Raw genomic sequence first — 27,667 nt, 5'->3', positions numbered from 1 at the left:
TGCTTCATGGAAATGAGCTTCAAAACTCAGAAGGATGAAGGCAATCCGAAAATTGTGAGCTTCACATAATCAGGTTGGAATCGCCGCATCTGGATAGCGAGAAGTTTCAACAATGGGTTGGGGTTTGGGTAGGTCGAGTGAAGTATTGGGTTTTTCACAATTTTTTTCGCTCCCACTTGTTTCTAGAAATAGAAAAAAAAATCTAACTTGTTTCTTCATTCCTGTTTCCAGACACAAAAACAGACATAAATTTCTATTTCTGTTTCCAAAAACAAGTGAAATGAAACAGAAAAATCAAACGGCTTTTAGGGTGATATTCCGTTTCTAAGCACAAAAAAACCATTTCTAGAAACAAAATCAAATGGGCCCGAAGTGAAATAAATTGATACATGCGCTTTTTATTGTTGATCACCTTGATTGATTCACAGCCAAAGAGACCCTTTTGACTTGCGGTTCCCTTGCCATCTAGCCATCGGTTCTCTTATTCGGGTTAACATTCTATGGTCGAGTCTTCCCTTGTTTGTGCATGCTTGGCTCTAAATGTGCTTAGATAGCATGTGTGCTTGTTGCCATCTAATTATCGATGGTGAGTTGAATAGCTTCTGAAGCTGTGAGATTCTTCGGGTTGACCAGTTACCATTGAAAACACCCAATGCATTAAAATCAGCGAGAGCAACACAATGGTGCAGCACACGAGATCTAGAAGACTAGAACCTAGTGCCACCAACCAAAGATAATTTATGGGGGTACTGCGCTATGGAACTGGACCTTTAATGGTCCTTACTGTTCTCTATGCTGCCACGCTTCCTTGATGTTTTCCCTACACCATCAATCAAGCGTAGAGATGGAAGGTTTATTAAGCTTTAAACCTGAGCACGGTTCCTCTACCACACACACACACACACAAGTGCATCTGGATAAGGTCTTTCAATCAGCTAGTAACATAGTCTCATATCATGCTCTTTCTTCAATTTGTTATACTGCTTAAACATGAGATTTCAGCCTTCACTCATATTGCTCCAAGGAAAATGTATACAGGTGAAACCAGGTTTCTGGTTCAAGCCTTCAAGGTCTCACAGGCAGGTGTTGGGATCATAGTTACTCGGATTCTTCTCGATTTTCACCCAGTTCGAGTATCTAAAAATGTCATGGGGTGCATCTCATATGCCCTCCGAAATCCTGGGTTATCAATTTTCATTTTTTTTTTTTTTTTTGGCCCTTCAGCTGCTTCACCCTGGGGGTCAACCTGCATATCCCCATTCGACATTCGACAATGTAGAGAGAGCCAGATGCCTGATAATTTCATGTAGTGAGTATATCAAACAGCTTGAGTTGGAGCTTCAGGTTTTCCATGAAATGTAGTTTATATTGGCAAGGAGACGGGAGACTTGAGTATATAGATTTTTACACTAGGAGGCCAGAACAGTTTGGGCTAATCAGGCACAGGCATCATAGGATTCAATCCTCTGCAATCCAATTTCCAAACTGAGACCTAAAATTTTCTGTGGGAATCAAATTCTTGTTGGGCATGGAATTAGATATTTACCCTCACCCAACAGAAAGCATGGCTTCCACAATGGTTTGGAAAGCCACCCAACACACTCAGGAAATTTATCAAAAACAGATGGTATTATCATCAGTTTACACTGCACGAATAATATACCACAGAATAGAACACCTCTGCAAACCAGAATAGCAGTCACCACAAAAAGAGACTAATTTCTCCACATCTCAGATGGCGAAGCAAGATGTCCGAGTCACTGAATAGTCATCTGGTGTTTAGCTTTTAAACTAGTTAACTAGTGTTATAATACCTTCTAAAATTAAAAGTACTAACCTAGCATAACAAATTTAAGATGGACAAAACGGTTGAATAACAAGACTGAACTGAGAAATATCCATTATACATAAACTATTTCTGGCTTAGACAACTATGCACACTGCACTGGCAATCGACAGTTTGACACGAGTAGAATGCATAATTCTCAGCAATAGAGAGTCCAGGTCTATTCCATTTTACAACAACAATGCACCAGCCATTTGTCATGCTTATTCTTTGATACGGAAGAAAGGACCTGTTATTGCCTTTTGTCTCAGCAGTTACTCATGGCCATCCTGATCCTCTGCATTAGCTATGTTGCTGCCACCGTCTATTTATAGAAAATAAGAAAAGAGCAAGTGACCAATCTCATTGTCAAATCCTTCAAGAAAAAGGTCCTTTACTGGAATGGTTCTTGCATACATACCTTCGCTGTCCTCTGATGGAGCATATGCAGAACGTCTAGATCGTACTTGCTGTTGCGGTGTGGGCTGATACAGGTATGGATGAATGTGCAGACATAAGAATTGCAGTCACATAAGTGTCTTGCATTACTGAAGATATTAGTTATGTGCAAGTTTTCACAGGGACGGTAGAACAGGAATAACCAGTTAAATATTAAGATTTTATCATGTGGCAGTCACAATTTTCCACTTCAAGGGCACACTTACATTAAGTAATTTTTAAGTATTTCTTGTTAGTCAAGTTAGAGAAATGCAAGGTAACTGGCAATGACTTGAGGTGCAACCTTTCACTATACCAGTTACTTGTAGATGCATCTGCAGGTTTTCAATGTAAACTGTCTGGGCAACTAGAGCATGAACACATGGTGGGGAAAGAGCTAGAGCCCAAATAGAGACATCCATACTTACGGTTACACCAATAAGTTAAGGAATTTACATTCTATCACCACAAAACATTCAAATTCACAGTCAATAAATAATGAAATAAAGAAAGGGCCTGAAACATAATCAGCTCGTTTGTATGCTTGTGAGTATGCATTACATGTTCTACCCAAGAAAAAAAGGTATGCATTACATGTTCTACCAAAAAAAGTATCCATTACATGCATTAGAGTTGTCTTTTTAATAAATCATATAACAGAATAAATATCAACAAAAAGACTGCAGAAGGCACAATAAGTAGATGCAATGAAACAGTAGAGATCAGTACCTGTAATTTTGGCCGGAGTGCCTCCAGCGGTCCTTTGGGCTTCTGAGCTCCTTGCTATTGGAAGTCAAAAAACAGCACTTGAAGGAATAAGGTATTTAAACTAGATTTGGCATATTAAACGTTAGTCAACGCAGAAAGTGTGCAGCTTTCACAAAACAGTCAACATGATACCTTTCCCAATGCCCAATCAGCTGAATCAAAGAAAGCACGTTCATGGTCCTGGCAGTAAAAAGAATAAATGTGTGATGCACTCCCCAGAGACGTCATTTTGTAAAAAAATAGGAATAAGAAAACAAATAACCTTGGATATAAGTGGAGGCTTTTTGGGTATCATTCCTCCATACTTTTTCTTGATTATTTCTTCCTGCAGAAGGCAAGATTGAAGATAACAAAACTAAGAAGCTCATCCACTTGAATTAGGTCATAATAGTATACCATGAAGAACGTGACTCGTGTTTTACCTTCCAATTAAGAAAATGAATTACATGCACAAGAAAGAAAACCACATGCATTAAATATGCAGGCCCAGTTACCCCGACCAAGCCCGACCGGTTAAAGCCCTGCCCGTTTAATACACATGTCGGTGCAGGGTGTGGACTGATGGGCGCTTGACCAAGCTGACTGAGTATAGGCCCGACCTAGCCCGGTTTGTTTACCCTGACCGATCATAGGCCTTTGATATTTTTAATTTTAATATCTTGCAAATATGTTTCCCAACATGTTTTTAAGGGGTTCTTTGACTGAGAACATGATTTAATGTTCAAATGGAAGTTCTCTTTTCATGGTTGAAGCTTTTTTGGCTTCTTGATTTATATTTGTGAAGAAAAAGAACACGTATGTGAGAATTGAGAGGGGGTGGGAAGGCCCATTTAGAGCCTGGTCAAGGCCCATTTAAAGTTAAACCCGGTTAAGACCCGTTTATGGCAGCCCAAGACTGACCAGCCAGATTATAAACCCGTACCATGTCCACCAAAGCTTAAGCCCGTTTAGTGGTCATTGTGCAGGGCTTGAAAATGGCCAAGCCTGGTTAGGCCCGATCGAGTCTAACCGGTTGACACCCCTACGCAACAGTATGATTTGTAACAAAAGGAGGAAAAACGGACAGCAGTGTCACTTTCTTTTTTGAGTAATTTACATCCCCCTCCCTTGTGTTTTGCTCATATTACATCCCCCTCCCCTGTGTTTTCAAAAATTAGACAAACCTCCCCTGTCAGATGACACCGTTAGTAGGGTGTTAGTTTTAGATGTTAAAAGACGATTTTAGTCTCTTGTAATTCAACCACGATTCAAATACCTATTTTAACCTTATATTTCTTCTAAAAACTATTTTCCCCAAAATGGTAGTGAAAACCAAACGTATCGAGTGAATGAGAAATTCACCATCTCAGGCGAAGGTGAGACAGTTGCAGGCGACGGCGACGGTGAGGTTTTTTCCTTCTTTCTCTCTCCTTTCATTCTGAATTTCTTCTTCTAGTACTGTTAATTCTTTTTTATTGTATTTTGGTTCATGGGGGCAGTGATTCTATATGAAAAGGCACAAGCGTCTTTCCTTGCTTAACATTTGGTGGTTTGAACCCAAATAGGGTTGGATTTGATCAGTTGGATCAAGAAGACCAGATCTGGTCTAATTCACAGAAAACGTAGACAAATTGGAAGATCAGTTGGGTAAATCACTCATCACTCGGGTCTTTCTAGAAAACAGAGATAGATCCATAGATTACCCAAACAAAAAAGGAAGGTAATTATAGAATTTAGCTTGATCGGCACAACTGAAGTGCATTGGAAAGTGATCTGTGGAAGGATTATTTGTGGAAGAATCGAAGATTGGAATGGGTCGTATCATATTATTGTATTTTCAAGATAGGAAAGAGATTGATTGAAGTGATCAGGAGAAGGATCGGTTAATTGCTTATATGAACAGACATGAGCCGGCGAAGCTCGATGATGAGTAGATTGCAGAGTTACGGGAGATATTCCACTCCTTTGACCGAAACAATGACGGTAGCTTAACACAGAGATCAAATGCTGGTTTGAAACCAAATAGCGTTGGATTTGGTGGCGTAGGATTTATATTTTTCAAATAACAATCTCCCGATCTATTTTCCTTATTTCGGCAACAGCATCCCATCTCTCCAAAGCAAGCAGCATGGATTCCAATTTTCAATTTCTTGTAAATAAAACAGGAGCCCCCTAAAATTCTCTATAACTATGGATAATGGTCAACAATGGTGACTTTATGATCAATTTTCTATGCTTCATGTAACAACCATGCTCGATTTAAGAGATTTACCATGCAAGAGTGGTGCTTCAAGTACGGCAACAGGTACGGCAACTAGGAGTCCACAAACTCCCACTACAAATGCTACTGCGGCGACTAATACTACTACTATTACGGAGTTTCCACCGCCAATACCACCCAAAAATACCAACGTTGGGGATTCAGACAATCGCCAGTAATTCAAAGGATTGAGAGAAAGACGAAACCCTAAATAGAAGAAAGTAGAGATATGTCATCTACCAATGATCCACAAAAACAAAGAAGGTCCGAAGGTCCAAAGGTCTCGGCAACAACAGAGCTTTGATCTCCGTCGCCAAGGAAGGGATGAGGCTTCTCACCAATTCGATTTTCAGAATTGGGAAAGATGATATCAGGGTAAAGGGTAAAAAAGTAAAAATACAATAATAAGGGTAATATGGGTATTCCAAAAGTATTGTACAAATTAAACGGTAAAAAATTAACGGAGTGAGCCTACTTGTAAAATTTAACATACAACAAGGGAGGTGGATGTAATTTTTGAAAATACAGGGGAGGGGGATGTAAATTACTCTTCTTTTTTTATTGGTGATTACTACATGTCACTTCACTAACATTTTCATCCATACATTAACTAATAATGCATTATGATCAAAATATGATAAAATTAAAATGTAAAGTACCTCTTGCTGGTGTGAGGGCATCGGATTTTCCTCGTTCTTGTCCACATGTTGGGGGTCATCCACAGATAATTCTACATCAACCTGGCCTTCAAGTGTATTTTCTGTGTTCTCCCGCACCTTCACATCCTCCATATTTGTGTCCGACATCTCACACTAGGTCTACCAAACACACAGCAGCAGCTTCAGTAGTGAAAGCAGTTGGCTCATTTTCAGAGCAATGATCTATCCAATATGAGGAAATGGGAAATTATGGAAAGGGACTTGTGTCTTCTACAACCTTTGTGTGGTATATTTGGCATACGTACAAAGTGATACTCTTGATAAGTGATTTACTGAGGAACTCTTTGAAAAAAAAAAAAAATTACTTACAACTGAGCCAATTAATCATATGATTCACTAATGAAGTCAACAAGCTTAAAATTTTCAGACTTGGACAGATATCTCAACAGGTAAAAGGATAAGGAAATTTCACAGAGATTGTGGAAAGCAATAAACATCAGAAGAAACATAACAATTTTTGAATGAAAATAAGGGTAAACTACAATAAACATGCAAACTCTCTCTCGGAACCTTTGTTACCAGGACACTTCAAAATAGGAGCTGCACTGGTGTCCAACATGTGAAATACAGATTCTGATAGATGCAGTACAGAGACACCGAGTACTACTGTAATGTACAAGTAGGTTTACACTAGGTAAACAAACTCCCAATATTTAAATAGCCCAAACTGATTCAAATCTGATCCCTCAAGTCAGTCTTAACAGAAAGCAGAAAATAGGATCAGAAAAAAGGAAAACAAGAACCAGAAAATAGGATGGCCAAACCTGTCCCAAAGGAACCAGAAATAACCCAGAAAATTACTTGTAGCAGCAGGAAATAACCCAGCAATAAAAACCTCAACAGCAGAAACAATTCCCAGGCAGAACTAGGTTTCAGCCAGAACAGGGAGAAAAGCTTGTGGCGAAATCTGCCTGGGTAGCAGGGGCTGAAACCCTGGTCGAGTACCCCTCTTGAAGTGACCTTTGAACCCTCCAAAGGGCCTTTGAAGTTGCTGGACAGAATAGGAGAAAAGGCCCCAGCCGATTGGACTCAATACCTAACAAGCTGCAGTCAACTTTGAGGGTTGAGTTGGTCTTCCACAGGCTTCGATCCTTGTTTAGGTCTTCCAATAGGATTAATTAAGTTCACACATACTCTCTCACAAACTGAAACAAAGAAGAAAATAAAGAAAAGAAAATAGAACAGATGGAGGGTTGAGAAGGGTGAAGAGAATAATGGAATGGGTATCTCACCCCTTAGGTTTTGGGTATCATACCTCTCAAGGATTTAGGCATCTCACCTCTCAATAACAGTTTTTCAGCCAAAGAGTATTCACTCAATAAATGCATTAATCAAGTCTCTCTCAGTTACAATCAGTTAGCCTCATAAATAGGCACAGCAGCTCCTTCATAACAGAAGGTTATAAAATAGGAAAGTAACAAGAAGAGGAAAGTAAGTAATTAGGAAACTAACAACTAAAACATTCCTAAACTAATTACTTGTCTACAAAAATATTCTAAACACCAAAAAGGTAACAAATCCTTGAAGAAATAATGGGCTGGTTACAGTTCATGTGAACAGTAATGTGAACAGTAACTTCCTTTATTTTCCTCCAGCTGTATTTTTATATTAAGGCAAGATAGCATTCAAACTGAAATCAGTAGATATTTTCTTGAAGATTCTAACAGTTGTTGCTGCCCTTCTTGAGATTGGGTCAATGGACAGAAAGGCTGCTGCTGAGCTGGCCAGAAGGACCTAAAAGGAACCAAATCTGTACCCAAATCTGGGCTGCAATCTGGGCTGAAATCTGCTGATTGATGGGGTTGGAATGGCCTGGCTGAACCAAGGCTAGGCTTGGTTTGATGGGGCTAACAGCTCCTTCCTTGTGCAAATTCGATCTACATCATGTTGCCATACTATACTCTTACCACCGCATGAACATAGATGTATAGAGACTAGATTAACTACAAGGGCACTGCAACCCCATGTACAATAAATAGTTTGATCCCTTTCTATATTACTTATAAATTATTCTAGACCCGCCCAGATCAGAAATAAATTAGTTGCCTATATTGATAAGAGTTATTTATATCAATCTATGTGATATGAAATGAATTCTATATTATATACATCCCAAGTCCCCAAAACCTAGTTTTGGGACTTTGCTGAGCCCAACGCCTCTTGTGCACGGTTTTGGATATCTGTCCCATATCCATGTAAGATTTTGAAAAAAGAATTGATTTGGTGCTTTTAGAACTCCGGCATGTTTGCGGTTGTTCGCTGTTGACCTTTATGTTACTGCTCTCTACAACACTGTTCCTTCATTCCCAATCTCAGTGGTGAAAACAAGGATCCGGTTCTTTCTGCAGACTCCAGTGCCAAACAGAACCATCACTAACATATGCTTTCCATGCATGACAGAAGCATGGTGAGTTGATGCTGAGTCCTGTATAAAATAGTTGGAAATTTCTTTTGGCAAGGTGCTGGGGTTCTTTTCACTTCTAAAAAAAAAAAATATTCATCAAAAAAAGCGCTAGATTAAAACAAAACTTAAGGCCGTCAAAGGGGCAAGTCAATGCCTCAGCATTTGGGCCTTTCGAGGTGAAGAGCTGACCAGTAATACCCAAAAGAGACTACAGATAATGCAATAAAACATCTAATATATGGCATTGCACCCTACTATAACGGAAAAAAGAGCATAATGTGACAATAATAATAGTGCCAAAAATCTGTAAAAACATAAACAGCCAGTCCACATGTAGTAGCCCAATGCGACAATAATAATAAGCCAACAAAACACAAAATAGGACTGGTCCATCTTTTATTTTTCAAATGAGAGAGAGGGTAACCTTGTCACTACTTTACTTAGAAAGCCATAGATCTGCCCTTGCCTCATTAGAAGAACGGAATTTTTCCACAACATACATACTAGAAGGTGACTTTTTCCACATTTAACAATTCCAGGGAAATTCTAGGATCTGACACAAGTCGTCATTATATTATATATATATATATACATATATATTATATGGCTAGATGAAAACTTGAAAGAAAGGTTAGAGGATAATTAGGATTTACCAATTGGGGAAAGTACTGATTTCTATTTGGGTTTAGATGAAAATGATAAAATTTGTGGTGCTGGTTCTTGATTTCAGGTTTCTAATGAGAAGCTCTCTTTTAGGATGTTGTGAGTGGTGTATCACTCAGCTTGATGCAACCTAGGGCTCTAGAACCCTGATTCAAGGTCATTATGGGCCACTGAAGTAATAAATAGCTCAGTTCAAATTCAAAGCAGCATGTCTGTAAATTCTGAGAAAGTCTATGACCGCTTTGGAGTAAGAAACAGAATCTGCCTTGACGTCTTGGTAGAAAAAAATAGAAACAAATGAGCAGTTTATAGAAATTTTATGCAATTTTGGAAGGAAAAGAAAACAATTATCAAGGTAGCTACCAAACACCACACGGGTTATGTATCTAAGAGTAATCATTTTCCTGAATTCAGAAATGAAAAGGAAGAAAATGGCACTAAAATCGGGACTTAAGAAATGGGCTGTAGCTCCCTAAAACAGGTTAAACAGACTGGTTCTTCCAGCAGAATCAATCCAGTCTGATGAATATCTTAGAACCAGAAAATAAAATTTTAATGGACTTTAGATAGCACAGCAGTCCAGTTGCATATCCAGAAACAGAGCACGGTAATGAGATCTCAATACTTGGGAACTAAGAATTGAAACTTAAACACAATTACGAAGAATAGACACCATAAGCTAAAATATCAAGTTTGAAGACAAACCAATAACCAGAGAAAGAGATATGAAGAAAGAACAACCTGAAATTTGGTTCAAATACAGGGGTACTGCCAAAGAAGAAAGAAGAAATAAAAAAAAATAAAAAAATAAAAATGAGGGAAGAAGAAGAAGCAGAACAGAAAGAAAATGGAAGAAATAAGAAAGGGAGGATCACACCACAATTTCAGACTGAAAATTGAAAAAAGCAAAAAGAGGAAGAATTCAATCAAACCAGCCTGTTGTATCCAAGTTTAACAGCCAACAACCACAAAAAACACTTTTATTCATTTAAATCCGATTCAATTAGGGTTTACATATGTAACTAAAAGAAGATTCCTAATATGAACTAACTAGGACTCTTACTCCTACACCATTGGCTATAACTCCAATAAAAAAACAAAACAAAACAAAACAAAACAAATAAACTTAACATAAAAAAGCACCCCAACATAGTTTAAAAATCAAATTCCAAAAGCATAAAAAGTCAACCCCAAGTCCAAGAACAAAAGCTGGATTTTTCAACTTTTAAATGCTTGGGTTTCCTCTCAATTCTGAAAATATTATAAATCTCATCATGGAAAAATATTGTTAAACACCAAAGTACAATAAAATTATCTTTTTCATTGATGTCCATAAGTTATTTTCATTCAAATGATTTTGACATCATTCGTGCACTTTAAAATAAGTTTGACTGGAACATAACTTTATCATTCACGCACTTTTTTGTATAAGGTAGAGCACAAAATCATCTTAGAGTTATTGAAAAGCTAGCTTTGTGCTCTACCTAATACAAAAAGTCTCATAAAAAAATAAAATCATTTGACTAGTCAAACTTTAGAGAACAAGAACATTTTTCTAAATGTTGATTTTTATGACTTGATGTGACTTAATTTTGATTTTTGATGGCTTGGTGGGACTTATTTTTAATAATATATGTAGCATGTAGTAAATAATGTTAGAAAAGAGGTGAAATTATAAAAACTAAAAAAGGGGTTCTCGGCGACGATGTTGTAATTGGAGATCCTGATGTTGCGAAGGCCTATGAGGAATCACTTGATGAACTCGGAGTCACAATATCACGAGAAAAGTCACTTGTGTCTGATATTGGAGCTTCTGAGTTTGCCACTATTGACATTAGTCTTGTATCAATGCAGACTTTGTGTGGGTATACGCACCCTTTTTGGTCTGATGGCAATGTTTGAGTTGTATCGATGATAAGTACTCACTCGTCTGATCTGGTTGTCGACCACAGAAATCTGAACAGGTCATTGATCTTGACATCATCAACATCGACAACTGGGGAGTGGTTTTTTTCTGGGCAGGTGGGGGCCTATCCATTCGCTTTCCTTTCACATCAGTGTTACAAGGCCCTTTCTTTCTTCGGTGAGTTGCAAGATGATCATCCAAAAAGGCCAGATAAGTATGATCGGCTTTCAAAGTTTTCTCTTTACCTACAAGGTCACTGTTCAGAGGGTCCTCTTGCAGAGGATCTTGAATCTTCACCAATTCCTCTGGAGAACTACTATGCCAAAAGGCGAAGGACCCACATCTCTAAAAAAACCCGACCACGTCGGGTGAAGTCTTTTGGACACTTCTTTCTGCAATTCGATCCCCCATCAAGGGCGGGTCCATTCGCAATAGATCTATCATATCAGGATTTCAAGGTTTTCAAAAGCAACCACGCCGCTGCTGGAGAAGAGGAAGGCATTTCGGCATTTCGAGCGTACTACATATCTCTGAAGACAGGGAGATACTACCTGAGTGAGCTACAGAGGATTGATCGGCCAGGGAATAAAACCAAAGAAATGCAGAACGCCAAAAGAAGAATATCCCATGGTTTAGGTGGACACCTTTTCTCTTAAACGCTTAGGCACCCCTCTACTGCCTTGGGTTGCCTTGACAATTATGATGGCCAAAGGTTAAGTAATAGGCCATACCACTTAGAATTTCTACTAGGTCCCTCAGATATTGTAAGTTCCATCAAAACAAAACAAAAACAATGATAAATATAGTGAATAGCAAGGATTCAACACATAGGTCTTAACAAGTACTCCATGTTTTCTATTACTTTCAGAATTTCATAAATAAAAGAGACAATTGAACAACAACTACACTTATATAGATTAGTTAACCCCACCCTTGCCTTAAATACAAGACATGACTTCAATGAATTCATAATGTTATCCATAGACTAGTTTGATAAGGAAATGATCAGCCACTACATACACAACATATCTTTGACCTAAACACATTATATGGACAAAGATAACTCCACTAATCAGATCCAACATCCAAAACAAACAAAATAGACTTAACACTTGCTTCACATATTATATAAATATTGCTATCATGCTTCATATCTAGGTTTTACGCATATACTCTATTCTATCTCCAATTATTACATTGGATCATAGTTTTTAAGGCGCTGATGCGGTCTAGAGATGGTAAGGCAGTACTCCGCCTTATCTGAAATAGCACCTTATGGGTTTTTTTTTTTTTTTTATAAACACATTTTAAAATTACTTGATGAAGATTCCAAATATAGATTTTTTATTGGTAGGTGTATGGTTTTGTTAACACTTGAGATGTATGGGATCAGGTTTACCCCACCAAAAATAACCAAAACAAACAGAACAAAAACACGATTCACAAACAAGGTTTCGATTTGTCAAGGGTTTTAAGAAAGGGCTTTGAAAAGGAATGAAGGAACAAGGAAGAACCACTGATCCAAGCGACCATTTTGCTCCAGCAGCGGTGAGCTTGCTTTGGCAACAGTGAGTTTCATTCTTCTTTGACAGAAGTAGAAATATAGTGGATGACCTTAGGGCTTAGGCACTCATTTTGGCATCATAGAGGTAAGTACAATAAATACTTGTATTTTTTATGTCTTCTTTTTTTTATATTTATAATTTTGTTTCATAATTATGTATTTATATTATATGCTAATATGATTGATGATTGATGATTGATGAAGATGAACTTAGTGTATTCACTTTATTGATTTGTTTTCTTGATGAATATCTTACATTGGTATGAATATGAACCTTTAATATATATTTAACATATGACTAAAAGGATTCAACTAGGATTTGAGCGAAATAGATTGGTTTTATAAGAAAATTACACAGGAACGCTTTAGTCGATAAGGCGACGCTTTTGCCCGCCTTATCGCTAAGGCGCTCCAAAAGACCCTCAAACGCCTCTATCGCCTTACCGCCTTAAAAACTATGCATTAGATCAAATCAATATGTAGCCATAGATAGATTATTCTAATATTGTATCGAAATTTCCTAGCAAAAGTTTCTTTAGACAATCATAGCTACACAAATAGGTGGACAGGACCTAATCATGCCATGTGGAAGGGTGATTCAGCCTTCCACATGGCAGAAGGTTTTGTGGATTAACGTTGCTAACAAGGTTATTTAATAAGATTTTGAACACAAGGAAAATTCTGGATCAATAGAGAAAAAGCATTGTGGTACTGATATATAAAAGTAAATGTGATAGCTGCAATAATTATAATGGAATTAAACTCATGAGCCACTAAATAAAAGTATGGGAGAAAGAAATTGAAGCGTGTCTGAGACAAGAAACTAATATTTTGAATAACCAATTTGGTTTTATGCTAGAGAGATCAGCCACGAAAGCTATTTATTTGCTTAGGAGACTAATGGAAAGATTTACAGCATATAAGCAAATGTCAAAATTCCTAGAGAGTTGATTTAGAAAAAGCAAATGATAGAGTTCCTAGAGAGTTAATTTGACAAGTTTTAGAGAATAAAAATGTTTTGAGTAAATAAAAAAGGGACGTACCCAGTGCACGAGGCTCCTGCATGTGCGAGGTCCAAGGGGGCGAGAACTATGCAGCCTTACCCTGAGAATATCGAGAGGTTGTTTTGACCGCTTGACCACTAGGTCGCAACATTCATACCTTTACCATTGGACCAAGCGCACCCCTTCGTTTCGAGTAAATACTTAGTGTAAGAACTGTGAGGGGTCAAGGTCGGGAATTTCCAATAATGGTGGATTACACCAAGGTTCTCTAAACCGGTATTTGTTTGCACTAATCATGGATGAGTTGACTAAAGACATTCAGGATCAGATCAGTCGGCATATGCTTTTTGCAGATGATATTGTTTTAGTAGATAAAACAAATGTTGGGATAAATGCGAAGTTTGATTTATGGAATCAACATTGGAATCAAAAGGTTTTAAGATAGGTAGAACAATAAAGAGAGTACATGATGTGTAACTTTAGTAACAATAGGACGTAGAGTGGGGTGGTGAAAATTGATGATAGGTAGTTAGCGCAAAGTTACAACTTTAGATACCTAGGTTTAATCTTGAACAAAGGAGAAATAGATGATTATATTATACAAATAATTATAACAGGGTGTATGAAATGGAGGGGTGCATTTGAAATGTTGTGTGATCGACGTATCCCTTTAAAACTCAAAAGGAAAATTTTATAAAAGCGGTTATATGACTAGCAATGACGTATGGGACTGAATGAAAAACATTTACACAACTTAATGTGGCTGAAATGAGTATGCTGCGGTGAAGAGTGGTAAAACAAGAAAATGTAAAATAAAGAATGACCAAATTAGAGCAAACCTACACACTGCCCCTACTCATGATAAGTTGCAAGAAACTTGTCTGAGGTAGGATGGACATGTGCAACAGAAACATTTGAATGCTCTAGTAGGGAGAAGTGATTTATCACAAATTGAAAGAGCTAAAAGAGCTACAGATATTCCTAAAATAACCATAGATGAAGTGCTGAGGAAGGACATGTATAACTTAGGATTGGAATCTTGTATAGCTTTGAATAGAACTGATTGGAGAAATAGGATCCATGTAGCTGAACCCATTTAGTTAGGATAAGGTTGAGTTGAGTTGAGTTGAGTTGGATGGGTGGTTCAGCCATTCTGACTGTTGGATATATGTAGAAGATTGCCTCGATTGGCCACATGCAGAATTCTAGCCCAAAATTCAATTATTTACACTCCCAAGTATATCCATGCATCCCTCGGTCGTCCTAACATTAGTGCACACCATTTTGGTAGTACTCAATTTTTCAATACCTTAATTGGCTACTTTTGAGCTGAAACTTGACATTTGAGCAAAGGATCTTGTTGTCTAGGTGTCCACAAATTTTCAGCCCCATCCAACCTGCTGCATTGCAAAAAATATGTGCTCATCCATCTATTTGTGTAGCAGCGCCCGTCGATAGAAACTCAATTCATATTAGCCTTGGGGTTAACAGCCCTTCTGAAAATTCAGAACCTGTTCTCCCTTTGATTTCTTTCAAAGCTAGCTTGTTTAAAGAACTGTCATTATTTGTTGCATGCTTCTAGTTGCTTGATTTACTTTTGATTTTTGTTTTGCCTCCATTCTTGACATTTTTCAGCATGTCACCAATGATGAAGGATAGATGCAGATCAAGTATATATTGGACAAATTATAAGATAAAATGAACTCTAATGCCAAATATGACAATTAACAAGAATATACATGCCGAACTCCTAGACATGACACAAATTAAAGAGAATAAACTGGAATAACCTTCAATTGGCATGCCAATCAAAGAGAAGATTGGATGAATATTTTCTGCAGATCTGAAATAAATGAAGTACACCGGTCTCCAGAAAACTAAAGAAAAGAGCAGAGAAGAGAATGAGAAGAATAGTGAGTAAAGGAGAATTCATGGGGCATTTCACACCTGCTAGGGTTACTAATCAGGGCTGTTGCTCAATAAATGAAGGATAAAACTCCCACTTTGACTAGGTCTTTTACTATGGTAAGTCCGTTTAACATATACAGCAAGAATTTTCTCTATTCCACCTACATTCTCTGCCTGGGAACTAAGGTTTAGGACGACGCTGCATCTATGTAGCATAATTTTTCTCCCAGGCTCTATCCCTTCTTCCTTAATTACCTGATAAAATATCTCAACTGCTTTTAGTTTCCCTAATAGTTCAATTTTTTAATTAGATATTCGTGTTTAATTGTTGAATTTCCTAATTAGATATTCTAATTGTTCACATAATTAGATATAAATACCTCATGAAAGAATCATCAGACTTACTTCCTTATTTAATTAAATCTCTCTCAGCATTCCCAAAAATTATGAACTTTAATATAGCTTTCTTATCATAATCATCTCTCCCCACCATGTCTACACCCCCCCCCAGGATTTTTCATTACAGCAACAGTGCTTTTATTTGGAATTACCCACTTTACCAAGGGTTAGATTGCAGCTACTACCTTTCAAAAGGAAACTCGGCAAGACCAAATCTCCCCCCCCCCTAACTTTCTCTAATTGAGGAAAAAAGGGGGCAAACAAAAACGAATCCATAAAAATATCAACAAAACAATGCCATCCTTGGTCAATAGCATTACCATTTGTTACTTACTCTAGAAATCTTGCGACTAAATCATCTGATCTCACTGTTATGATATGTAAATTGGTTCAGCATGCAGTGACATTAATAGGCAAATCTTTCTTCTATTTATATCCCTTTGATCATTTCTACCTTTGTTTTCCACTTTGAAAAGCACTTGCTTGATAGCAAGGATCAAGATCTCGGTTTTGGTCAGGCCCAAAACGAGACATGCCAGATCTTGTTTCGAGGTTTCGACCATGGGCCTCCCTGGGTTGATTCCTAGGGTCAAGAGAGTTTCAATCATGGGTTTGGACCCTAAGTTTCAGTTTCGCCAGGCCTGTAACTGAGACAACTTGAAGATTTTGGTCAGTCTCGACTGACATTTAGTTCCACGCTTGATAGCATTTCCTCGAACCCATAATGTTTCAATATTAAGGGTACGCATCTGTGTGTTCTATAGATGACATACATTTAAATGGTTGGAAAGACAGCGATGAATCTCATGATGAAGATTTACGCTAGATGAATACTTGAAATTACAATATTGGCATGTTCCAACAAAGCTTAGAAGAATGTCTTTCATTTTAGGGGTGTGACATTAGTGTGATTCTTTATTAGTACTATTACTAAGTTTATTTTTAGGATTCAATCTTATCTCCTTTTTTTTTGTCATTGAAAAACAATCTATAGTGTCATTAGCACCCCCTCCCCACACCCCCAAAAAAAAAAAAAAAAAGATAAAAAAGAAAAAGAAGAGTTCAACCTTCTGTTACTTTGCTCAACATCCAACTTTCAAACAAAATATTGCTTTCAAGTTAACTCATCCAAATTACAATTATTTTTTCAATTAGAAAATGAGACTTTATGATAAAGAATGGTATCGGAAAATTACAATTGTTTTCACAACTAGATAATGATAATTAAGTCATGACCAGCAGTATAATAGTAAAAAATGAATCATTGTTATTAAAGCAAAGGTGTTTGATAAAAGTTATGACCATAGGGAGCACCAGTTCAGTAGCTAGTAACTTAATTATTCTTTCAAGGCTAAATAAGGTCACACAATACTAAAGATACTAATAATTGAAACAAAATTACAGTTCTCGCCTCTCTTTACCTAAGATACTAATAATTGAAACAAAATTACAGTTCTCCCCTCTCTTCACCAAAACTAAGGACAAAATGAAATAGACCTTCCTCCCTCAATGTGATTTCTCATATGGAACTAAACTGATGCCACTGGACTGTGCCTAAAGAGACACTTAACACTTGAGCGTCCAGATTGGTTCATCATTATTAAGCCAGAATTTCCTATCCCCACCCCCCCCCCAAAAAAAAAAAAAGATAAAGAAAAATATTGATAAGGGGAAAAGATGAAGGGAACTTCAATCATTGATTTCTTCATTTTTTTCAGTAGTCTATGCACACATCAGGTATTATTCTGTCAGTATATCTCATGAGATCTCCTTGGATTCATGTTCTGAATGTGAATTCTGTAGATTCATAATCAAATATGTGAGAATATAGTGATTTTCAAAAATACATAAATACATAAATAAATAAACCATGGTTCTCGATCAGTGATTTAAATCCCATTTACATTATTCACAACTTAAGTGCCTCTTCTGGTTAGCCGCTATGGACTACTTCGCAGTGCTATTAGCACAAAATGAAGGCAGGACTTAGTTCTACATCTGGTTTAGTGAACAATAAGATTTGATGCATGAAATGTAATGGCTATACACTTTAGCTGTAGAAAAAACCAGTGATATTAACGGCATCCAAATTAAGTACCTAGAAAAAAAAAAAAAGTTACCCAGTAGTAAAAGAAATATAATGTCTGATGATAATACATAAATGGCATCCAAGTAAGAAAATGTGTGACGTGTAACTTGCTTGCAATATTTAATTTAAATCTCATTAAAATGGGGGAAAAAAGAAGCCAAATGTTAAAGTTCTGGGATACTAAGGCTACCGGCCACCAGGTAATGGCTATGGTGTAACATAAATTCACTTGCACACTGTCAAAATGGGTGAAGTGAAATAATTCACTAAGAAAATCCACTAAAACCACATTAGTTTTTCTATTAATGCATAAACTGTAGATATCCAAATTTTAGTTTTATCTGGATCAGATCCTAAACTCATTCTCACACATTAAGGATACTACAACAGCTAAGCAGCCTATTCAAGAAAGAGTCTTCTACCATAATTAATACTCAGCTATACTATTACTGTTACAGTTCAACCAGCAACCACAAGCTCAAGAGCATAGCGAATCAGTTCACAAGCACAAATTCAAGGGAAATTTTAGTTTTTTCACTTGCACATTTGTAATCACGGAATACTCAAAGATCGAAAAATAAATGAAACAGATCCGTACTCCATAACAAAGATAAGATTTAACAGACAAACAGAAGAGTATTCAAATAGAAAATGGAGAGAAATGAAGAAAAACAGGGAACCAAATCAAACAGTAATCGTAGCTGTCTGCATTCATACTACTAAGATTTAAAAGAAAAACGAAGCAAACAGAAGCAAATCCAAACCCTAGTTACGGAAACCAACCCATGTTCAGGAAGAGACGGATTAGGCAATCTAATATAATCAAAGCAGTAAAATTCATGAAGCTATCGATCTGAAACAAATAGCAGGAAAGGATAAACTTCGACAAAAGAGGGAAAGAAGAGAATGGAAGAAAAGGAGAGGAGTCGATCGATTACCTCGAAGTGGTTTCTCTGTCTCTCCTTCGGTCACACTCTCTGATTCGGGAAGGGAAGAGTGACGAAGAACTGCGCCGGAGAGTGGCTCATTATTTATACGTGTAGAAAGGCTGAAGAGCGTTACAAAAACAAAAGAGAGAGATCAAGGAAGGAATTTCCTTTTTTTTTGTTTTTCGTCAACGAGAAAGGAAGGAAATTGATGAGAGAGAACAGTGCAGAAAACAAATCCTGTACGACCATGACCATTAACAGTCTAAAGTGGCCCTTAGACCACTGGCGAGTGGTGATTGGGCGTTGGGGGAAGCGAAGGGGAACGTTATCTGGTGGGGCCATCCTTAATTTTTAGGGACAATCTTGCGTTTGGGGTACGGGACCATATAAAATGTGGGACCCGCACCTTCGATTCGTGATCTTGTGTCGCCGTACAATGCGTCGCAACTTGTGAATTGTTCTTACAAAAATAAATAAATAAACTTGTGAATTGTGATTTTCTCCTTATGTCTGTCTTTATTTCAATTAGTCAATTGAAAATTTTAATATTTAAGCAGGTTATTGATTTTTTTTTAAGGCTCACTAAGAGCGATGGTTAAGTTCTATGACTCCAATGCAGTCAACGGGATTTGATCCATTGACCCACAAGAAAGTCAGTTACGACTCAAATGTCAACCACCAAAGCAAGTCTTAGATCGACAAGAGGTTATTGATATTAATCACCCATGCATTCAAATCTTATTTTGAACACTATTTCTGGTAATTTGATTTATGAGCGGAGGTTGGGCATGCTACTAACTTTCCTAGAGCTAGCAACTCCAACCAATGATAAGAGGAACATATATGAGCATGAGTGCCTTTTCTATGGATAAATTTTCTATCGAAATCGATAATATCCTCATTGTTTTCAATACCTTTTGAACTCCATTCGAACCTCTCGGTCGAAAGATTCTCTCTTGACTTCGTTGAAAGAAAAAGAAAGTATTTTTATTTATTTATTTTGATTAATAATTACTTTTATTTAATAGAGGGAAATATTGTAACAAGTGGAAAACTGAATATATTGAATATGAATAAGAGCACTATGAAATGTTAAAGGAAAGCTCGACGATGTTATTCTTCCCTTTTTTGAGCTATTCCATCCTTGTTTCCTTCTAAAGTGAGATTGTTGTCTTTTCTCCTCCTCCTCCTCCTCCTCTTTTTGTTTTTAATCTTCTTAAGGTTGTGTTTGGTATGCATTCTTGGAACGCATTCTAAGCCTAGAATGCGTTCTGAGGAGAAAAAGTGACGTTTGGTATTCATTCTCATCCTTGGGAATTGGAATGTGTTAGAGAACGTGGCCCGTTCTAGAACAAGCAAAATGACCCATTCCACGTTCTATCATAAAGAGGGAAAAACTTGTTCTTGAAACCCGACAACCTCGACATCTGAGGGAGCTTGAGCAAAAACTTCAAAGCACTCTCTTCTGCTCATAGTGCTTATAGGTTGCCGAAGATGATTATTCTTTTACTTTTTTCTAGATTTAGTTTATTGGAGATGGCGACAATTGTGGCTTCCGCACTTCAAAGCAGGGATCTACATCTATATGGAACTAGGGAAGAGCTCTCTTCTGGATGATTTTTTCCTTTGCTCATCAGATCAGTGTGATATATATAAGGTAAGTTGGTGCTGCCTTGCCTTCTTTCAGTAGCTAGGTTTTTTCGTGCATCCCCCAACTCCAAAATATAAATCTCTTAAGTTTTTTACTGATGATTTTGTTTTTCATTTTATTAATTTATTGCATTGGCGCCTCTTCTCTCTCTCTCTCTCTCTCTCTCTCTCTCTCTCTCTCTCTCTCTCTCTCTCTCTCTCTCTCTGATGTAGAAGAAACACATCCATGGCGGAAATCTAGGATGTCGCTAATGTTTGTGGGTGAAGGGATGTTGCAGGTGGTACAGGGGTTGTGGTATTGCAAGAGAGTTGGCAGAGAGGTGGGAGTCTAGTGCGGGACTGTAGGTTCGCATAAGAAAGCTCACATAAGGTGCAATCAAAGGTGGTGGTGATGATGTGGTTCAGGATAGCATAGATTATTATACTTATCAGACAGATTTTGCCCATGACTTGTTCGATGAAATGCATGAACCTTCTAAAGCCTAGAATACATTTTAAATAAGCATGTATCCAAACAATGTTCTCATTCTCTAGTAAAAATGCATTCTCCCTTGGGAATGGGAATGCACATTTTCAGAATGGGAATGCATACCAGACACAACCTAAGTCTTCCTCCTTCCTAGTTCGAGTGGGTGTATTCATCTACTCCCGTTTCTCTTTTCTTGCTTGACATCTCTTTAAACATGTGTGGTCTTGGGTCCTTGCCTTTCCTTTTTCTCTTTTCTTTTTAGTGCCTTCTGTAAATTAAGACACATTGGTCTATTTGTAGTCACCGCCTATTGGTCACTTGGGTGTTCTTGAGATTCTCACTTTAGAACTTCCTTTTCATACTTGTGTTTCCTCCCTTCCTTGTTGCATAACCTTTTGTTTCATAAACTCTTTTATGTTATTTTTCCCCCTTTGTATATATATATATATATATATATACCTTTTTCTTTTTCGTTCCCTTTTTTTTTTTTTTTTTTTTGAGCTTCTTTCTCTGGTCCGCCTTCTTCTGCTATTTCCGTTGTTGGTTCCATTTTACTCATCGTGGAGTTCCATCCATAGCTTTTTCCATCTTCCTCCTATTTGCTCATTCCAGTTGCTTATGTTGTCTCTTGTGAGGACTGCATTTTGAGGGCCTCTTCCTCTCAGAAATCCCTAGAGTTCTTAATGATGGCGATAATCTAGGTGTAGCATTTCAATCTGCTTGAGCTTTACCTAAACAAGGATCATCTGATTTTGATAGATCTTATCAATCGGTTTGGCATACTCAACCTGTGGTCGATGGAATGGGTAATGATTTTCCATTTAATTATCGTCAATAAAGGACTCCCCCTGATTCATCCTGATCCTTCTATGGGTATATGGTTGGTTACCTTAAACCTAACAAGGATAAATTTGTGTTTTTTTTATTGTCTCTCTAGGAGCAAATAGGGGTTGTTCATGTATGTTGTTTCAATAATGGAAATTTATTTACGTTGGTAAGGGATGAAGACATTGTGAAGAGATGGGATGAGTATATAGGCCTACTAAATGGAGATACTTCGAGTATGAGAAATCTTGTAGATTGCTATAGTCATCAAGACATCACACACCATAGATATATAAGAAAGATTAGAGAGGGTGAAAGTTAAAGAAGCCTTAAAAAAGATGAGAGTAGATAAAACTCCAGGCCCAGATGAGGTCCTAATAGATTATGTGAAAGTCCTAGGAAATTGTGGAGTATCTTGGCTATCCAACATGTTTAACAACATTATGAACACAGGAAATTGCCAAATGAATATAGGAGAAGCATTGTAGTTTCTATCTACAAAAATATAAGTGATATTCAGAACTGCAATAGCTATAAAAGCAAAAAACTAATAAGTTATACTGTAAAACTATTGGAGAAAGATATTAAAAACCCATGTGAGAAGAGAGACTCATATCCCAGAGAACCAATTTGGTTTTATGCCAGATATATCCATGATTGAAATTATTTACCTATTGAGGAGGCTAATGAAAAAACATAGAGCTTATAAGAAAGATCTCCATATAGACTTTATTGACCTAGAAAAATCCTATGACAAAGGCCTTAGGGAATTACTCTGGCATGTTCTTGTGAAGAGAGGGGTATCAAGTAAATATGTGGATATAATTAAAGATATGCATGAGCACGTGGTGATTAGGGTGAGGTATGTAGGAGGTCACAATAATGAATTCACAATTACGATTAGGTTACATTAGGATCAAACTTGAACATGTATTTTCTTGTGCTTATCATGGATGAATTAATCAAGTACATTCAAGACGAGATCCCGTAGTATATGATCTTTTCCTATGATATCGTTCTAGTAAATGAGACAAAAGTAGGGATTAAAGCTATGTTGGAGCTATGGAGATCAATCTTAGAGACAATAGGTTTTTAAGATCAGTAGATCGAAGATGAAGCATATGATGTGTAACTTTAGTCACATTATGATGGATAAAGACATGATGAAAATTGAGGAAAGAGAGATACCGTAAAATGATTATTTTAGATATCTAGGGTCAATCATAAATAAAGTAGACAATATAGATGATGATGTTTCATAGAGAATTAAAGTAGATTGGATGAAGTGGAGAGATGCGTCTGGAGTGTTATGTGACCAACAAATTTCTTTAAAGCTTAAAGAAAAATTCTATAGAACTGTTGTATGACGACTATGATGTATGGGTGGAATGTTGGGCAATTAAGAAGTATCATATAGAGAAACTATGTGTAACAAAGATGCAGATGTTAAGATGGATGTATGACAAACCTATGAAGGATAAGGTAAGGAAGAATGTATTAAAGATGGTAAATTTGAGAATTGCCCCAATTAATGGCAAGTTTTGAGAAAATTATTTGAGGTGATGTGGCCATGTTCAACAGAGGCCTAAGGATGCCCTAGTAAAAAGAGTAATATGATTTTGATTAAAGGAGCTAAAAGAGTTAAGGGCATGCCTAAAATGACCATAGAAGAAGTAGTGAGGCATCCTATATCTTGTCCTAAGTATGACCTCTGATAAAGCCGATTGGAGGGTAATGATCTATGTAGTCAATCCCATTTAGCTGAGATTTTTCTGACTTGCTGGTGTCGTGCCCCTTTCCTTTTACTTTCATTTCTCGTCTTTGATTTTGCTTGGAATCATGTAGCCGATTCCATTAAGTTGGCACAAAGATAAATTTGTTATTGTTGCTATTGTTGGTTTGAGAAGACTATTCTCCATATGTCAAAGTTTATATTAAATTCAGTCATAGTATACTCTCTTTTATATACACCATTTTGTCGGCATGTGCATCCTCTCCAAATTTTTCAATGTTTTACTTCATCATGTGGTTCTGACTTTGTTAGTACTAAAACTTGACAAGTGAACAAAGGACCTTGCCGGCTACATGTGTAGACATGGATTTCTTGGACAACCATCAAGAAAGAATTAGGCACAAAGGTCCAGTTTTTCTTATGGAAGTTTTTTACATGGGCATCTCCCAATTCCAGATCTTTTAAATAATTGGGGATTCAATTACCCTTTGTCTGTTTACGATGCTCACATCTCGATGTAGATGGTAATCATATTTTTAAGGATTGTGTGTTAGCATCTCAATTATGGTTGAGAACTGGATTTCAATCTTTCACTCAATTTGAGGATTTCCATGAAGGCTTGAGGATAGAAATTTTAAGAAATTTCAGCTTCTAGAGAAAGGCAATAACAGACTAGCATTCATATCCAATTTACTTTGGCACATATGGATTGCATATACAGAGCTTGTATTTCAACAACTTCAGGGATTAACTTCAACTTTTGTTCGCATCTCTCATGACTTTGCTATTGATTTTATTTCTGCTACATCTTCAACTCATCCTCAACAACAGATTTATTATATTACATGGAATCGTCCTCCTTTTGGCTTTGTTAAATTCAGTGTGGAATGGAGCCTCTTTGGGAAATCTTGGACTCGCTGGTATTGGAGGAGTATGCAAGGACTATAATGGACAATTTATCTATTATTTTAGTAAAGAATTGGTCATGCATATGTTGGTATCGCTGAAGCCTTGGCTATTCAACATGCCCTTCTCATTGCTGCAAATCTTAGGTTCTCTAAAATCTGGATTGGGAGTAACAATATGATGGTTGTGAATTTGCTTAATCAGTATTTTTCCTCTATTCAATGGATAATATCTCATATAATCAGAGACTGATAACATAATCATTGCTCATGAAATTTTTCACTTCCTTAGAAAGACCAAAAGCAAAACTGGATGGATTGCCCTTAAATTGGACATGGCGAAAGCCTATGACCGGGTTGAATGGGGCTTTATCAGAGGCATTCTTAACTTTATTGGATTTGGAGAAAGATGGGGAGATCTCATTAGTTAAATTATTAGTACTCCATCTTTCTCCATTAAACTCGAAGGTTCAGCGTATTCCTGGTTTGGACCATCTAGAGGTCTTCGACAAGGATGTCCTCTCATCCCTTTCCTGTTTCTTCTGTCGATGGAAGGTTTGTCAAGAATGCTCTCTTGTTACAGACAATTGCATTTCTTTAGAGGTAATAAATTGCTAGAAATGCTCCAGAAATTACTCACCTCTTTTTTGTTGATGATACTTTTATTTTTTGCCGTGCATCTCTTGAAGATTTATCCTTCATAAAGGCTATTCTGGAATTTTTTTTTAGCTTATCAGGCCTCTGTGTTAATTCTGCTAAGAGCTATCTTGCCTTTAGTTCAAATATTTCCACCAAAAATAAAAGAATTTTTTGTGATTTGATGGGAATGAATGAAATGGGTTCTAATTCTGTTTATCTTGGAACTCACCTTTATCACAACATAAATAAAAGAAGTTGCCTCCATAATATGACTACCATAGTTAAAAATAAATTTCTCTTTGGAAAGCAAACATACTAACCTATGTAGGGAGATCTGTTCTTGTACAATTTACCTTGGCATCTATCCCTTCCTACCTTATGTCTTTCTTCTTACTTTCAAAAAGAATTTGGACTCTATCTATTCTAGTTTCTGGAATGGAGACACTCTTAGAAGAAATCCCATTTAGTGGTTTGGAAAAAAATCTGCAACCAAAAGCCATGGGGGGGGGGCCTGGGAATCAAAACATTTGAAATTCAAAATAAAGCATTGATCTGTAAGCAAGGATGGAGGCTGATGACTGAACAAGAGTCGCTCTGAGCTAGGATCTTAAAAAGTAAATATTATCCAAACAGAAGCTTGTTTCATCCTACGACTATTAGGAAGAGAGGGTCTTGGCACTGGAATAGTATATCTGTTGTTCTACCTTCCTTATCCCAATGGTGCACTCGCACAATTAGCAATGGTCATAACTTACTGATTTTGCTTGGGACCCTTGGATATCTGCTATATTGAGGGCCCCTTTTGCGAGAACCCTCGCTGTAATACATTGCCCCATTCCTACATCTTTGGAGGAAAAGAAGGTAAGTGATTTTATGTCAAATAACAGGTGGAATACTAATCTACTTAACTCATTTCTTCCTGCACATTATGTTTCTTCTATTTTATCAATACCCATTGGAACACAACAAGATCCATGGCGATGCACTAAATCAAACTTGGGGACCCTTTTTGTCAACTTGGCTGCAAAAATTTTAAGTAATGAATCACCTTCTAACACTATTGGATCATCCAACATGTACTCTTGCTTATCTCTATGCTCACATTGGTGGCGCTTCTTTTGAAGATCCATATCCACCCTAAGTTTAAGATTTTTTTTTTATGGAGAATCGCCCACGGTGGACTTCCAATAAGGGATCTATTATCCATGGAAGATCGTTGTGTCCTATGTAATTCCAAGTAGGAAACTGTTTAGCATTTATTCCTATCATGTGAATTCACTAAGCGCATCTGGGCAGCTTGCCCAATAGGACCAAAAACTACAGTTCTGTAGGCCCCCTCTTTCCAGCATATTATTATGTATTTTTTTAATCCCAACAATATTTCCTTTGATGATCGGGAACACTTTTTTACAAATTTTATCATTTTATGTTACTTTATATGGAGTCATAGGAATAGTGTAATTTTTAGAAAAGTAAAACCAAACACTAATGATATATTGACCCCGGCCTTAAAATGGATTTATCATAAGCAGGACAGTGTGCACATGCAGATGCATCCTGACCAACCACCGGACCCCAATACAATCAATTTCGATAATGACCCACCCAAAGTCTATAATTAGATTGGTGATATTTTAATTTGTGCAGTCATTAACAAACCTCAACAAGGTTTAACAGGTTGGGCAATAGGTTTGTTGAATGGAGATGAGAAAATATTACTAATAACAGATTATTTAATGACAGGAAACCCTACTGAAGGAAGGACCAGGGCCCTTTTGTTTAGAGCACAATCTGCAATAGGATGTGGAATATCTCTTATAGAAATATGGACTAACTCATAATACGCCTACAAACTATCTAGGGAATATTTTTTGTGGCCTTTAAACTTAGCACCTATCTTTTTGACATTGTACAAACCCTTTACTAATGTAATATGCAGGATGCTTCCCAAATCAGACCAGGTATCTTACTTCGCTTCAATAGCTGAGGCAACTTTGGCAAACGGTAGTTTAAGAACCACTACCTCTTTTGTAAATCCCTAGTTCCTCTTGAATATATTTTTCTTTACAATGAAAAACTATAGGGAAGGAGTTATGTGGCTGATTCTCTTGCTTCTGCAGGAGCACATTCTCAAAATTCTTTCTTTTGGGATCTTGATCTTCCAAGTTTTATTTCTCTTTCTTTGTATTCGGATACTTGTGGGACCCTGTTTTCACGTTCTTGTTAGTATTGTCCTATTATTACAACATAAAAAAAAAAAAAGAAACTTTTTAATAGGCCAAACAAGTATCCATGAGATAAATTCAACTACAACCTTTTATTTTATTTTTCTTTCTTTGGCCATTCTTTTTCCAAATAAACATAGGGGCACTCATGGACTCATGGTACACGACAACATAGAATTGGTGTATGGCTGCATTTTTTTTTTCCATGTGATCATTCAGATGAGATGGGCGTAGACCCCGAGGTCATGTGATTGTATGTCAACAATTTCAACTAATCTGAGTTTATGAAGTGAAAAAAAAAAAAAAAAAGGGGGAAAAAGAGGGACTATCAAGAGAATGTACAAGACCACAATTGACGGTGTTAATT

At 37.0% G+C, this 27,667-nt stretch overlaps 1 protein-coding gene across 2 annotated transcripts; it reads right to left on the bottom strand.

Annotated features, from left to right (window-relative positions):
• Positions 1-1,693: 1,693 nt before the first annotated feature.
• Positions 1,694-19,027, bottom strand: LOC122081316. 2 transcript variants are annotated; one of them, XM_042648390.1, is made up of 7 exons: positions 18,865-19,027; positions 5,930-6,088; positions 3,294-3,356; positions 3,164-3,211; positions 2,993-3,046; positions 2,247-2,310; positions 1,694-2,150 (listed from the first exon to the last, which is right to left on the bottom strand). In XM_042648390.1, exons 2-7 carry the CDS (start codon positions 6,074-6,076, stop codon positions 2,101-2,103), a joined length of 426 nt encoding a protein of 141 aa, XP_042504324.1. In that variant the 5' UTR covers positions 6,077-6,088; positions 18,865-19,027; the 3' UTR covers positions 1,694-2,100. The 2 variants fall into 2 exon arrangements, with proteins under 2 accessions (XP_042504324.1, XP_042504333.1); XM_042648399.1 differs by lacking the exon at positions 18,865-19,027 and adding an exon at positions 6,207-6,271.
• Between the last annotated feature and the right edge of the window lie 8,640 nt (positions 19,028-27,667).

Source organism: Macadamia integrifolia, chromosome 1, assembly GCF_013358625.1.
Source record: "Macadamia integrifolia cultivar HAES 741 chromosome 1, SCU_Mint_v3, whole genome shotgun sequence".
In the NCBI taxonomy this organism is placed as follows: domain Eukaryota; kingdom Viridiplantae; phylum Streptophyta; class Magnoliopsida; order Proteales; family Proteaceae; genus Macadamia; species Macadamia integrifolia.
This window is presented reverse-complemented; position numbering and strand designations above follow the sequence as displayed.

Coding starts and splice junctions, on each gene's coding strand:
- LOC122081316 (XM_042648390.1), bottom strand. CDS start 6,076: ATGTCGGACACAAATATGGAGGATGTGAAGGTGCGGGAGAACACAGAA. Junction 3,357..5,929: donor TGCCCTCACACCAGCAAGAG/GTACTTTACATT, acceptor TGCCTTCTGCAG/GAAGAAATAATCAAGAAAAA. Junction 2,311..2,992: donor CACTCCGGCCAAAATTACAG/GTACTGATCTCT, acceptor TACCTGTATCAG/CCCACACCGCAACAGCAAGT.